The following is a 15,008-nucleotide window of genomic DNA, read 5'->3' as shown; positions in this document are numbered from 1 at the left end:
AATCTCTGTCTTTTAAGGGTGACGATATAATTAGAGACAGTTGTTATACCTTCAGGGACTACAGCTACTTACCAAAGAAATTATTTATTTGGGGATATACAGGCTCACCCCTAAGATCTGTCTTCTAGATCCTTTCTCTAGATGAATTCCTTCCTGAAGTTTTTTCTTTCAACCCCTCACGCAGTCAGGAAACCTGGATCTCTCCTGACAAAAATTCCTTTTAGAATTTAGGGTTAGGCGCCTGACCAGGTGGTGGCGCAATGGATAGAGCGTCGAACTGGGATGCAGAGGACCCAGGTTCGAGACACCGAGGTTGCCAGCTTGAGCAAGGCTCACCAGCTTGAGCAAGACTCACCAGCTTGGACCCAAGGTCACTGGCTCAAGCAAGGGGTTACTTGGTCTGCTGGAGCCCCACGGTCAAGGCACATATGAGAAAGCAATCAATGAACAACTAAGGTGTCACAACAAAAAACTGATGATTGATGCTTCTCATCTCTCTCCATTTCTGTCTGTCTGTCCCTATCTATCCCTCTCTCTGACTCTCTCTCTCTGTCTCTGTAAATTAAAAAAAGAATTTAGGGTTAGGTTAGAGGGGATACACCCCACAGAAAGAGTTGTTTGAGGGAGACTACTGCTAAACAATTTGAGCAAGCACAAGGCAAGTGTAACCAAGTTAGAGAAAGTCCATCTTCCAATAAGCTATCTTGTTAGTAACTAATGTGATTTTCTTCTTTCTAACATCATGGAACCTCCAAGTTTGTGTCAACCAGAGCTCTATTACATTAGGAGCCCATCAACTGCTGGCACCGTCAGCAATGTCTTAAGTTGGGTTTTCCATCAATGGGAAGTCCTCTATTTATTAACACCTGATTCACAAAAGACCCTGGGGCAGTCATCACCCAAATCCCACTTCCTCTCCTTCTGCACCTCCATCTCTAGGTGGGCTTGTCTTTCCCTACAGAGTTAAATATAAAAAAGAACCATAGGATGAATCAGTATTCTTAGAAGGATAAAGTCACGAGGACGGGTTAAAGTGGGTTTTAGCTGGGAAAGGAGGGGAAACCTGCCACAGTGGGTCACAGAAGAGAGAATGTAGCTGGTAGACTGGCCTCATGAAACAGAGGATGCCTACATTTCACTTAAGCAATGAGTACTTCATCATATATCTCAGACATGTTGCTTATCTGCAATTCAAACTCCACTGGACACATTGTATTTTTATATGCTGAATCTGACAACCTTACCAGCTGGCTAAGAAGACCAGACAGTCAGTGCTCCAGTGAAAACTAAGGCAATGTCAGCCTGGGTCCTCAAGCATCTCTAGGAATTGTACTAGGAGAACACTCTATCCTACTCGTGTCTTCCACCCAGCTTCTATAGGAATTCCTCTTTCTCACCAACTTCCTCAGATCCCACTCAAGGAAAATTTTTGTCCGAGTTCAGCAAAGCCACAGTCAGCATATTGGAGATAAACAAACATTATTACCGTTGATTAAAACATACTTAGAAGATAGATACTCAAAAAAAGATATATTCCTGTCATCCTAAATCAGAAGTTCGAATGATATGCTACACGTGGTGGATGAGCTCCATGAAAGCATTAGTATAAATCCAGGTATGTTGTGGATTAGATACCATACTATGGAGCCACCAAAAGAGCTGACTGTCACACATATCATTGACTCAGGGGGGAATGCCTTCTGAGGTTCAGAAACCAATGTGGACATTCTGGAGCACAAGTTCTCCATTAGCTGCACATTATCTACAGTGCTGAAGGATTATTTAATTCGATCCTTACCCCATGTCTGCTACTGCCAAGCTTGTGAATGTGGACAAGTTCCTCAGTTTCTCCAACTCTCAGTTGCCTTTTCTATACAAAAAAGGATTTCACCTACATGATTCCCTAAAGTATATTTTAGCATGAAAATTTTGTTACTATGTTTGAAATGAAAATGACTTCATCCTTTTCTATTGGAGACTACTGTCCATGTTTGGGTTTTTGGTTTTGTTTTGTTTGTTTTGCACATACATGAGAGAGACAGACAGACAGACAGACAGGAAGGGAGAGGGTGAGAAGCATCAACTTGTAGTTGTGGCTCCTTCATTGTTCATTGAATGCTTCTCATATGTGCCTTAACTGGAGGGCTCCAGCTGAGCCAATGACCCCTTGCTCAAGCCAGTGACCTTGGGCTCAAGCCAACAACCTTGGGCTTCAAGTGAGTGACCTTTGGGCTCAAGCCAGAGACTTTGGGGTCATGTCTATGATCCCACTTTCAAGCCAGCGACCCCATACTCAAGTTGTTGAGCCTGCATTCCAGTTGGTGACCTCTGGGTTTCAAACCAGGGTCCTCAGCATCCCAGGTTGATGCTCTACCCACTGCACCACCACGGGTCAGGCATATTGTCTGGGGTTTTTTTATATCTATAGCCAAACCTTTAACTATGGCCTCATTACCTATGCATCTTTCTTCTCTTAAAGCTATTGGCTACTATATGGCAGTTCTGGGCCTGGCAGGACATGAGAAGGATGTTGGCCGATTGAATCTTCTCCTCCCCGACCTGCAGTTCCAAAGCAACTTCTGTTTGCTCTTTCATTACCGGCTGGCAGGAGAGAAAGTAGGGAAACTTCGAGTGTTTGTGAATAACAGTAACAACCCCCTGGCATGGGAGGAGACCAGGAGTGAGGATGAAAGGTGGAAGATGGGGAAAATTCAGTTACATCAAGGGATTGACACTACCAAAAGCGTAAGTGGAAGAACAGTATTACACTAGATGTTTACATTCTTTTTCAATGATTTGACAAACAAAACACTAACTGAAGTACCTAGGCACTGGGGCAGCAAAGGGAAATGGGGCTCTCACCCTACACTTAAAAGCTTATATTCTGGAGCCAAATAGGCAAGGCCATTGATGAGCACAGCTAATGATCATACTTGCCGAGTGCACACATCACACTGTGGGAATGATCTGTATGTATGTCAGGCTTCTCTCACCAACTTCCTTCCGATTCAGGCTGTCGGTTCCTTAATATGCAAAAGAGCATCTTGCTCATTCGTCCTATGCCCAGCACTTACCCCAGTGAATGAAAGCTAGAAGGTCATTTCTAAAATGTTTTTTTAACTGAACTGAGAGAATGGCTGTTATCTGGGGTCCCTATAACCACCTTCATGGTCCATGATTCCAAAGAAGGACTCAAAGAACTCAAAAAAAAACTGTTATATCCATGGTTACAATTTGTTACAGGGAAAGAATATAGACGAAGGGCAGAGTCCAGGAGAGACTGGGCACAAGCTTGTAGTTGTCCTCCACCAGTAGAGTCATATAGACAGCTCTTAATTCTCTCAGCAATGATATGTGACAACATGTACAAAGTTCTGCCCTCCAGGGCAGCTAACCCAAGCCTTGGTGTTCGGATTTTTGTTGCGCATCTGCCTGCCTGCATGACTGACCATGTGGCTGACCTTCCTCACTGAGTTTCTAGCTCCTCCGGAGGTCAGGCTGATAGTTGTGGGACTCAAGGCCCTGCCATAAATCACATTGTTAGCATCAATTGTCTGGCATAGCCAAAGACACTCCTTTTAACTTTTTAGAAATTTATTGCTTTAAGAGAGAGAGGAAGGCAGAGAGAGAGAAAGAGCGAGAGACAGAGAGAGAGAGAGAGAGAGAGAGAGAGAGAGAGAGAAACATCAATTTGTTGTTCCAGTTATTTATACATTCATTGGTTGATTCTTGTATGTCCATGATGGAGGATCAGACCTGCAACCTTGGAGTATCAGGATGATGCTCTAACTAAACCACCCAGCCAGGGCCAAAGACCTCTTAAGAGGTAGAATATTCCAGGGACTTAGAGGTGATCACCCAGGAACCAAAGGTCGCCCCACCTTCTATTGGCATTGTCTCCTCAAGGATGTTAAACTTGTGGGGGAAAACATCAGGAAGGGAATTGTCTTGTAGAAAAGTCTGCTTTTAATTGTTATATCTCAAATGTCCTTGATAAAAGAGAACGCTGCCCAACATTTTTGTACCACAGTAAAGAAAAATGCAGTTAAATACAAACACAAATTAGGATGACAATGAATTATTCCGACATTTATTTTCAGTTACCTGGAGCATCAGGGATTTCAGTGAGGGAAAGCTGCCATGTCCCAAGATCTACACTTGCACACCCTTGTCCCATCTATCACAGCTGCTGTGAGAGCCGCTTTTTGGCTTACTGCTTTTTAAAATTACCCAGGACATCTTCCTGAAAGTATACTTCCTTCCCGAGAAGAGCCTAGGGGAGGAAGAAATGTCTGTGCCCAGTAAAGCTATCATTGCTGTTCTGTGATAGCCTGTCTCCAGCAGTTCTCAAGAGAATGAATCCAGGGAGCGTACGGGCAGCAGAGACCGGCCCGGCAGTGGTCAGTCCCAGTCTCTCTGGGCCCCGCTTGTCCTCTGAGCCGTCCTCTGCTCTCTTTGGAGATCCTGGGAAGTTCGGACACAGTGATGGCAGCAAGCCTAAAACTGCTTCATCTCCACCACCTTGAAAACTATTCTGTGATTACTGATGACGCAGGAAAGAGACGCTGTTGGGGATGGTGAACAGTTGCATGATGACATTGTTGTGAGCATGATTCTTAAGGGATTTCTCAAAAGGCCAATTTACTGTATGTGTGAATTTATTTTTAAATAAGTTTAGAAAAGACAAAGGAAAATCACTATATTGAAAAAAAAAAAGAAAAGATTCACAATCATTCCACAGTAACATCAGTGTTTCCATAGTTTGCATTTTACTTTTCCACGTGAATACATATTTGGATCTATTTATAACCACAGTCCATACACAGTGCATGTTGTTGAACTCATTTTGATGGAATTACATGTGTGTGGCATTTTAAAGAAGAATAACATGTTTCAAATTAAATATTCTTTTCTCTCTAAAATTTTTATTCCAGGGTTACCTTAATCATCTTTGAATCAGAATCATTTTTCTGTCCTCTAAATCTGCTTATCTCTGATAATGACAAATAATTAAAGAGAACACTAGGTATATTACCCTCTTATTACTTCATATCATAGTGAATGGTAGTTAACAGGTGTTATATCAATTGTAGCTATTATTATTTCATAGTTATTGAATTACAAAATATTTTGATTCCCTGGCCAGATAGCTCAGTTGGTTAGTGCCATCCCAAAGCTCAGAGGTTGCCTGTTTGATCCCAGTTAGGGCACATACAGAAACACCGGACTCTCACTCTCACTCTCTCTCTCTCTCTCTCTCTCTCTCCCTCTCTTCCTCTCTCATTAAAATTGATAAAGTAAGCATTAAAATTTTTTTAAAAATATTTTGGTGTCTTTTCTGATTATGAACTAATAACTTTTTTTAAACACTACAACATTGAAAAAGCTTATAAGCATCATCCAGCAAAATTTTATTTTAATAATATTTCTTTGAAAATATTTTTGGATGAATGAGTGAATATAAAATAGTCACTGTATATCCTCATTTTTGTTAAATTAGTCACCCCTCTCATTTTGTGTACAATTTGAAGATTATTTTTAGCACTCTATACAGTAAGAATTTCTAACATATAAAGAAGTTTGCTTCTCTCTTATTATTAATAAATATCTTAGATAAAAGTGATTATAACCCATCAGGAAACATTTTTGTTCTTATGGAACAATGACATGCCACATAAGTTCTGAATATGTGAATCAACATTTTAAGAAAAATAACTATACTACTATGAACTACCAAAATCTGAAAATATCAAAATAATTTCCTTTCAACTATATAGTTTTGAATTAGATGTTCCCAGGGAATATTAGATTTATTCTAGCCAATTGTGTTTTTTTTTTAAAGGAAACCATATTCTTTTATTTTTGCTTTAAAATTTCTTCCTTAATCTTACCCTTCTCAGCTTTCCAGTGCTTTCCAGAGTCTTGTAGTTGTTACAGTGACTCTGTTTTCTCTGAGCATGACTTGCTCAGAGCAGACATCTGGATCTGGAGAATAGAACACATTGCTACCACTCAATGTCAAAGCCTGTTTCTATACAATAGGGACACATGAATTTAGTCCTTTTTAATAGCTGTTAAATAGTTTGATTATATCATTGTTTTGAATATTTTAAAGTAATTTTTATTCCTTTTCCATTATTAGATCACTTTTGAAGCAGAACGTGGCAAGGGCCAAAGCGGAGAGATTGCAGTAGACGGCGTCTTGCTGGTCTCAGGCTTCTGCCCAGACAGCCTTTTATCTGTGGATGCTTGAGTGTTCACGTGGTCTTTCATATCTTTATACTTGACTTTTAGTGTCTGCCTCTGTTTTTTGATATTACATCATAGATGCCTCTCATTTTAAAGATACAAACTGAAAAATTGTAATGTACCAACAGAAACCTTATCATAAGATGCCTTTCTTGTATAGAGGGATCAATATTTGCTTTAAATTCATTTCTCAGTTGATAAAATATGGAAATGTCAATTCAACTTTTTCTACCAGTAAATCTGATTTGTCTGCATGAGTTCACGAACCTTCCCATACAACATCTTTAGAATGATAAGAAAAACCTCACAGAACTGTTTAACTGTGTGACTTTTATAGCACTTCTTAGAAACTATGACTCCACAGGTAGACTTTGACCTAAGTGGCTTGACCTGATCTTTTATAACCAAACTTGTATATTTAAATTCTTCAAAATAATAATATCTAAATAATCACCTTGTGTCATGGTTTAAGTTTTTATAAGTAAGAATATGTGGTTGTTTGAGTTTATGTTTAGTTATATGTATGACTATTTGCTTCGTTGGAAAATGGGCTTTCTTATTCTTTTATCTAAGGAAATATTTTATATTCTTAAAAATTCTTAAAATTAGTCTACATGGTAACACAGAACTGCTTTACTGGGCCTTATCCATGCAATGCAAATTAGCATAAGTTGTTGAATTCAAGACCTCAGAAAACCTAAAACTAAATTAAGCATGTATCAGGACTCAAAAAAAGAAAACAGCCTGACCAGGCGGTGGCGCAGTGGATGGAGCATCGGACTGGGATGCGGAGGACCCAGGTTCGAGACCCTGAGGTCGCCAGCTTGAGCACGGATTCATCTGGTTTGAGCAAAAGCTCACCAGCTTGGACCCAAGATCACTGGCTCAAGCAAGGGGTTACTTGGTCTGCTGAAGGCCCGCGGTCAAGGCACATATGAGAAAGCAATCAATGAGCAACTAAGGTGTTGCAATGCATGACAAAAAACTAATGATTAATGCTTCTCATCTCTTCGTTCCTGTCTGTCTGTCCCTCTCTCTGACTCTCTCTCTGTCTCTGTAAAAAATTAAAAAAAAAAAGAAAACATGGATGCTTTCTTTTCTGTTTCTCTTTACTTCCAAATTTAAGAACATCTCTGTGTGGTGATGAGTCCTGAGTGAATTCTCTGAGGGTGAAAGGATATTCTGTTCTAAGGTTCTGAGTTACAAAGAGCTCCAAGAATAGGCGGTTGTTAAGGTATTTTCTGGCTCTCCCCTAAAACAAGGGAGGCATTGGGCCATTGTGGGAAGGAAAGAGAGAAGGAGTTCCATTTATTAATCTTTAAAATTTGTAATCTCACTCTTAAAGTTTTTTATACTGAAACTCTTGGGGGAGTGGGAAAACACTTTGTTTTTCTTTAGTGTGGAGTAATTTGGGCACACAATGGAATGTACAGAGGAATGTAGCTGTAGCTGTTGAGTAACTGGTAGTTAGCAAACCCCCGAAAACAGTGTTCCTAGTGAGACCATTGAAGATCTGCCCATCTATATTGAAGCAGCCCACAGAATTGTAAGAGATAATAAAGTAGTTGTTTTAAGACATTCAAATTCAAATTCAAATTTGGGATGGCTTGTTACACGGAAAAAGCTGACACATGTAGTTTCAAATATTGTGGTAGAATCTCAAGAAGACTTCCTGTCCATTTAGTGACCAAGGAAATTTGAGACCATAATTGTGGCTTAGAATAAAGGAATATGGGGGGAGAACTTGCAATAGACAATGTCCCAGAGGTACAGATTAAAGGGAGATGTTGAACCAAAAATGAAATAGGGACGCCTGGGAGTCATGTTATACATGGATAGAAAATCAAAGCATGCCTGACCTGTGGTGGCGCAGTGGATAAAGCGTCGACCTGGAAATGCTGAGGTCGCCGGTTCGAAACCCTGGGCTTGCCTAGTCAAGGCACATATGGGAGTTGATGCTTCCAGCTCCTCCCCCCTTCTCTCTCTCTCTCTCTCTCTGTCTCTCTCTCCTCTCTCTCTCCTCTCTAAAATGAATAAATAAATAAATAATTAAAAAAAAAAGAAAATCAAAGCATGAAGCTGGGCTGAGTTGACTTGAATAATAATATTTCATGTTTATTTAATATCTGTAGTAGAGACTTCTAGATACCTAGGCAATATCCATTCTCATCTTTCTCCTTACTAATATAACCATATATAAATATGGTATATGTAAATATACTTGGGGGTTAGGGGGTCATGTGCTCAACTAAGAGACTGCCTTTCTCACAGTCCCTTTCAACTGGCGGAGGCCACTGAAACATGGCTGGGGCTCCCAAGAAGGATCACTGAAGAGGGCTCTCAGCTGGCAGCCCACTTTTGCCGTTTCTCTTCCTCCTTCCTGCCTTCAATGTGGTGGTGGTGGCAGGAGCTCCATGAGCTACCCTGTGATCATGAGGGCAAGGACCACACCTAATGAAGGAGTGCACAGCTGGGGGAAGCTTGGGTCACTGATGACATTCTGGCATCTCTACCCCTGCCCCAGACTGACCACTGCCCAATAGTCCATTTAGTGAAAAAATAAATCCTTTCTTGGCATACCTAGGATTTCAAACAGAGCACAACCCAGACTCAGAGGACCACTCTCCCCAATCCCTGGGGGCTGCTCCTGCCATTTTCACCACAAGACCATAGTCTCAGGGACTAGCCTCTTAGACCCTTAAATACCAACATTGTTTTAAATTTCAGTCAGCAGCCTTCAGTGTCATGGAGCTCTAGCTTGTACCAGCACCGATCATACTTTGCTTCCTTTGGGGAAACCTGAGGTCTGCTGATTCAGCCATGGATCCCATAGCTGGTGACCCTGGCCATCATCCAATGTGCAACCCCCATCCCCTCATGTCATCCATTCTCTCCCACTCTGTCACCTCCACACTGTTATGGGCTTCCTCTTCTGGACACTAATTCCCACTGTTTCTGCCCCCTCCTACATCACACATACTCCATTGTCTGGTGAACAAACTCCACTCTGTCTTAATTCATGCCAATGGTGTCATCATCACTCATGCTCAACTGAACTGAGCTCTCTCGCAGAGCCACCTCCACCCCTGCAGCCTTATCAGATGGCTGCCACTCCTCCTCCCGCACTGCACACATGGCAGGGTCTGGAGTTGCAGCCCCTTGCCCTGCTCTTCACAATGTCTTAGTTCTTGACATCCGGTAAGAGCCACTGTTCACTGGAGGTGCTGTTAAGTATCTACAGTCTCTGTCCTTCCTAGCCATTGATATCAACCAATCTGCAAATGACCCATCCAATATCCTGGCCTCACAGTTCTTTGACCTTTATATCAGTTACCATCACCTCCTCTCTGTCATTGTCCTTTAAAAAGTTTTTTTTCCCTCATGAGTCCAAGCTGCGGCCGCACAACTCTCCTGCTGAATGTTAGACACTGCCCACTGGCACCAATTGTTTTTTTCAGGACCTTTCTCAGAGTTCCAGCAACGCCCCCTTGTGGCAGCCTATGTGCAAATGTGTGTGGCTGCCACCAGGTAAACAGCTAAAGGGACTTCCTTAGCATCTCCTGCTTCCCCCTTTTCTCCATTTCTTCCTTTCCCAATGTCTTGTGAACTCATGCTTCTTTCTGGGTACCCCGAACATTACAATAAGTTACCCTTGAGAGCTTGAATCCAATCTTACAGACCTTTCATGCTCTCCTGTCAACACTTACTGGTCCTATGTCCGGTTCCGCTGGTCTCTGACAAGTGAAAGGAGGCTACCCTTATAAGATGACCCAAGAGTCAGGAATAACAGCTGCAAGTGTAATCTTTACTAACTAATAATTTCTGTTTGATAATAGCCGCTTCCAATGCCTTCATACAAAGGAATGAATAAGAAGGCAATTTCAGTACCATGGTAAGATCAGGGATTTTCTTCTGATGGCCCTCAAATCTCACAGCTACATTAAGACAGGGGCATGTCAGTGTTTGCTGGTAGCAAGCAACAGAAGCAGATCTCAGCTAACTTATGTCACAGGGAAGATGCAGTAAAGAAGCAGGAGTGTGCAGACAGGTAGAAAGACCAGTGACCCGGCCTGAGAAAGGGGCTGCAGGACTAGAAGCAAAGAAACACAGCTCTGGATAAAAAAGTCATTGCTGATCAGTCAGGATGCCAGCATTGCCAGAATGACCTCTCACCACATAAATCTCTACATTACTAAGTTCAAAAGCCACATTCTGCGGAGAGGTGTGCAATCAGACCAGCCTGAGCCATGTGGCTGCCTGCTAGGGCAGATCGGGGTACCTGACTAGCAGTTTAGAAAGCTGCTGGCCCAAACCCACCAAAGTCCACCAAGTGGACCCTGTCACATAAAAGCTGGGATTGAGAACATGTGATTGTCCCAGCGGACATACCAATCCAAATGATTTATTCTTGTCAAGACATAGAAGTTGATGCCTTCATTCTCTTTGGCGACTAGAAACCTAGGTGGTGTTTGGTTCAGGAGTGACATGAAGAACTAATAAAAACTATTCAATGAGCCAAATGATGCAACAAGTACAACGTGTTAGGTTGTTAGGGTGGGGGAGAATGAGACCAAAGTGGAAAACTGCTTCTCTTGGGCACCATAAATCAGAATGGCACACTCTGGACAAACATGTCTCCTCCCTGAGGACTTCGAAGACCTCAAATGAATGGGATTATCTTTTATATTGTCCTTTTGTGTCTGTGGAGGGGGTATTGAGTTTATTGGGTAACACTGGTTAATAAAATTATAACCAATGGTTTCAGGTGTACAATTCTATGATACATCATCTGTATATTGTGCTGTGTTCAGCACCCCAGGTCAGTCTCCTCCCATCACCATCTACCCCCCTGTTCCCTCTTCTACCTCTCCATATCCCCCTTTCCCTCTGCTAGTCACCATGCTGTGGTCTGTGTCTATCCGTGTGTGTTTGTTGTTATTGTTGTTTTTGCTTAATCCCTTTACCCATTTTACCCAACCTCCCAACGCCGCTCCCCTCTGACAGCTGTCAGTCTGTTCTATGTATCTATAAGTCTATTTCTATTTCATTTGTTAGTTTACTTTGTTCATTAGATTCCACATACTGGCTTATTTCACTTAGCTTAATAACATAATGTTCTCCAGGTCCATCCATGCTGTCACAAAAGGTAAGATCTCCTCCCTTTTTTTAACAGCCAAATAGTATTCCATTGTGTAAATGGGCCACAGCTTTTTCATCCACACATCTAGTGATGGGCACTTGGGCTGCTTCCAAATTTTGGCTACTGTAAATAATGCTGCAGTGAACATAGGGGTGCATATGTTCTTTTGAATTCATGTTTCGGGTTTCTTCAGATACATTCCCAGAAGTGGAATCACTATCCTGAATGTGGTATGCTTCCGCTTATTTGTATCTTCTTCAATTTTTTTCTTCAGTGTCTTATAATTTTCCAAGTACAGAAAAATTACATTCTTGGTTAAATTTATTCCTAGGTATTTTTTTTTAATTTTTTATTTATTTTTTACAGAGACAGAGAGTGAGTCAGAGAGAGGGATAGGCAGGGATAGACAGGAACGGAGAGAGATGAGAAGCATCAATCATTAGTTTTTCATTGTGCATTGCAACATCTTAGTTGTTCATTGATTGCTTCTCATATGTGCCTTGACCACGGGCCTCCAGCAGACCAAGTAACCCCTTGCTGGAGCCAGCGACCTTGGGTTCAAGCTGGTGGGCTTTTTGCTCAAACCAGATGAGCCCATGCTCAAGCTGGCGACCTCGGGGTCTCGAACCTGGGTCTTCCGCATCCCAGTTCAACGCTCTATCCAGACCCTGGGTCTTCCGCATCCCAGTCCAACGCTCTATCCACTGCGCCACCGCCTGGTCAGGCTATTCCTAGGTATTGTTTGATGCAATTATAAATTGTATTGTTTTCTCAGTTTCTCTTTCTGATAGTTCATTACTGGTGTATAAGAATGCAATTGATTTCTGGATACTTAATTTTTATCCTGCTACTTTATTGAATGTACCGGGTCTAGTTGTTTTTTGGTGGAATCTTTAAAGTTCTCTATGTCAGTGTCATGTCATCAGCTATACTGGTGGAGTTTTTTTTGTTTTTTTTTGTTTTTTGTTTTTTTTTTCTGAAGCTGGAAACGGGGAATGACAGTCAGACAGACTCCCACACGCGCCCAACCGGGATCCACCCAGCACGCCCACCATGGGCGAAGCTCTGCCCACCAGGGGGCAATGCTCTGCCCCTCCGGGGCGTCGCTCTGCCGCGACCAGAGCCACTCTAGCGCCTGGGGCAGAGGCCAAGGAGCCATCCCCAGCGCCCGGGCCATCTCTGCTCCAATGGAGCCTTGGCTGCGGGAGGGGAAGAGAGAGACAGAGAGGAAGGGGGGGTGGAGAAGCAAATGGGTGCTTCTCCTATGTGCCCTGGCCGGGAATCTAACCCGGGTCCCCCGCACGCCAGGCCAACGCTCTACCGCTGAGCCAACCGGCCAGGGCCTATACTGGTGTTTTTGATGAATGGTCCCTCTGGCAGTATGCCCAGATTGTATCATGAGAGGAGGTCTGTGGATGGTGTGCAGAGTCAGTCCCTGAGAATGAGTCCTGAAGCTACTCGGTGCAAGAACAAAAGATAAGGGAGGAGCACAGACCAGTGGTTTTCAGTTCAGTGCTTATGTCTTGCTACTCTGAACTGCTCTTACAAAACGACCCCCCTTTAAAAGTAAAACCTGAGAACTAAAATGAAGTGAGGCATTTCATGGGGCAGTCCTTATGTCGGGATTGCTGACAGACTGTACGCCTCCTGGTAACAAGTCACTCTAACAAAACGAAATCCCACTGGTGGGCTTCAGCTCAGATTTCTTAACACCAATACAAAAGGCAACTGAATAGGCAGGTCATTGAATAGAGTCGGCATCCATTTGTCCAATTTCTTTTTGTACCTTTTCTATATTTTTCTGATTAAATGGGATTTTGAAGTATCCCCAGTAACAAAGTAACATAATATTGTTTCATTGCTATCCTATGATCTACACCAAAAAGTGATTACAGCCAGACCTGCTGGCCCTTCATCTCTCTGCTATTTTGTTGCCATAAATCTATGGTAGAATAACTCACAGTCTGGAGAAAAGGCAAAATGGATTAATGGTGTCAGAGAGGAGAACAGGAGGGCCCTGGCCAGGTAGCTCATTGGTTAGGGCATTGTCCCAATACACCAAGGCTGTAGGTTTGATCCCTAGTCAGGCACATACACGAATCAACCAATGAATGCATGGTAAAGTGGAGCAACAAATCAGTGTTTCTTCCTCTCTCTCTAAAGTCAATTTAAAAGGTTAGAATAAAGAAATTAAAAGAAAGAAAGAAGTATGGAAATGACCTAAAGATTATCACAGGTAAAAAGAGGGTTTTAAAAAAAATTATTTTGCTAACCAACCAAGCTATCTGGCCAGGGCACAAGAAGGTTTTAAACGGGACTCTTCCTCAGTTGGAGTTTTGTTCAAGGTCCCAAAGCTGAGCACACTGTTACGTACTCACTGCTTCTAAAGAGACACGCTAGGCCATCCACACAAGGCTAAGTGGAGAGCCCAAACTACTTCTGCCATCCGTGGTCCCTGACCCTGTACAGCTTATGTCAAAGGGAAGGCAAGAGTGAAAGAGGGCTGTTAGGATTCTAGACACTTCCTCCCACCTTCCAGGCAAGTGAAGGGGACTAGGGCAGAACCACTCAGAAAGATTGACAGGTTTCCCATCGTGAAAAAGCACAACAGGTGAGAAGCCAGCTGGGGCTGCCCGAGACCACCCATGACAGTGAAGGGAGAGGCTGCAGAGGAAGCAACCTCTGTTCCCCAGAATTAGCGGGGGGGGGGGGCAGAGCTACTGGGGGTTTTCAACAGACTAAGTGCACATCAAGCAAACAGCTGCGCTTGGGTTGTTTTGGAAGGACCATGCTCAAAAGGCCTATCTGCAGGTGAGGTAACCAAACTGAAAAAGGCTGGGTGGGACGTGTCGCCAACAGCAGGAGCCAATGATCACCAAGACAGTGTATCATCTGAACCAGAGAATGGGTGGAAAAGGGCCCTGAGCAAGGGAGTGTCTCAAAAAATTCCCAAGCATGAGCCCATAAGAAGAACAAAAGAGGCAAGCTTTGGACATTAGCACACACAGTTCCGATGCCAGGTAACAACATCATTAATCATATTAGTTTATTGTGACTGCCATACCTGGGTGGCTTCAAATAACAGAAATTTATTCTCTCACAGTTCTGGAGCCAGAAGTCCAAATTCAAGAGGTTGGCAGAAGCACACTCCCTCCACGAGCTAGGGGGAAACCCCTGACTGCTTCCGGCAGCTCTGGCGGCTCCAGGAGCTCCTGGCTCGTGGCTGCATAACTCCAATCTCTACCTTTGCCTTCTCTCGGCCTTCTCCTCTGTCTCTATGTTCCTATTCTGTCTCTTAAAGTACCCCTGTCATTGGATTTAGGCCTCATCTGAGTAATCCAGAACAATCTCATTTTAAGATCCTTAATTACATCTTCAAAGAACTTCGTTTCCTCCCGAAAAAGGTCACATTCACAGGTTCTGAGGGTTAGGAAAGTGTATATATCTTTTGGAAGGAGTGACCACCATTCAACCTACAACACTAATCAAATAAGACCTTTTTATCACTCCTCCCTCCTCCTGCCCTCCCCTGAGAGAGACCAGAAAACAGTGGAATAAGTAAAAAAAAGGGGGCAATCGGTGAATGAAGAATTGATCCACGGCTTTCCCTTTGCTGTTC

At 42.9% G+C, this 15,008-nt stretch overlaps 1 protein-coding gene across 2 annotated transcripts in view; it reads left to right on the top strand.

Moving 5' to 3' along the window:
• Positions 1-6,653, top strand: part of EGFL6 (EGF like domain multiple 6) — a 54,502-nt gene extending 47,849 nt beyond the window's left edge. For both annotated transcript variants that reach the window (XM_066249253.1, XM_066249252.1), the window contains exons 11-12: positions 2,480-2,745; positions 6,143-6,653. In XM_066249253.1, the coding sequence (XP_066105350.1) occupies positions 2,480-2,745; positions 6,143-6,253 (377 nt within the window). In that variant the 3' untranslated portion in view covers positions 6,254-6,653. The remainder of the gene's footprint in view (positions 1-2,479; positions 2,746-6,142) is intronic.
• The last annotated feature ends 8,355 nt before the right edge of the window (positions 6,654-15,008 follow it).

The sequence above is a fragment of the Saccopteryx bilineata genome, chromosome X, assembly GCF_036850765.1.
Source record: "Saccopteryx bilineata isolate mSacBil1 chromosome X, mSacBil1_pri_phased_curated, whole genome shotgun sequence".
Classification (NCBI taxonomy): Eukaryota; Metazoa; Chordata; class Mammalia; order Chiroptera; family Emballonuridae; genus Saccopteryx; species Saccopteryx bilineata.
This window is presented reverse-complemented; position numbering and strand designations above follow the sequence as displayed.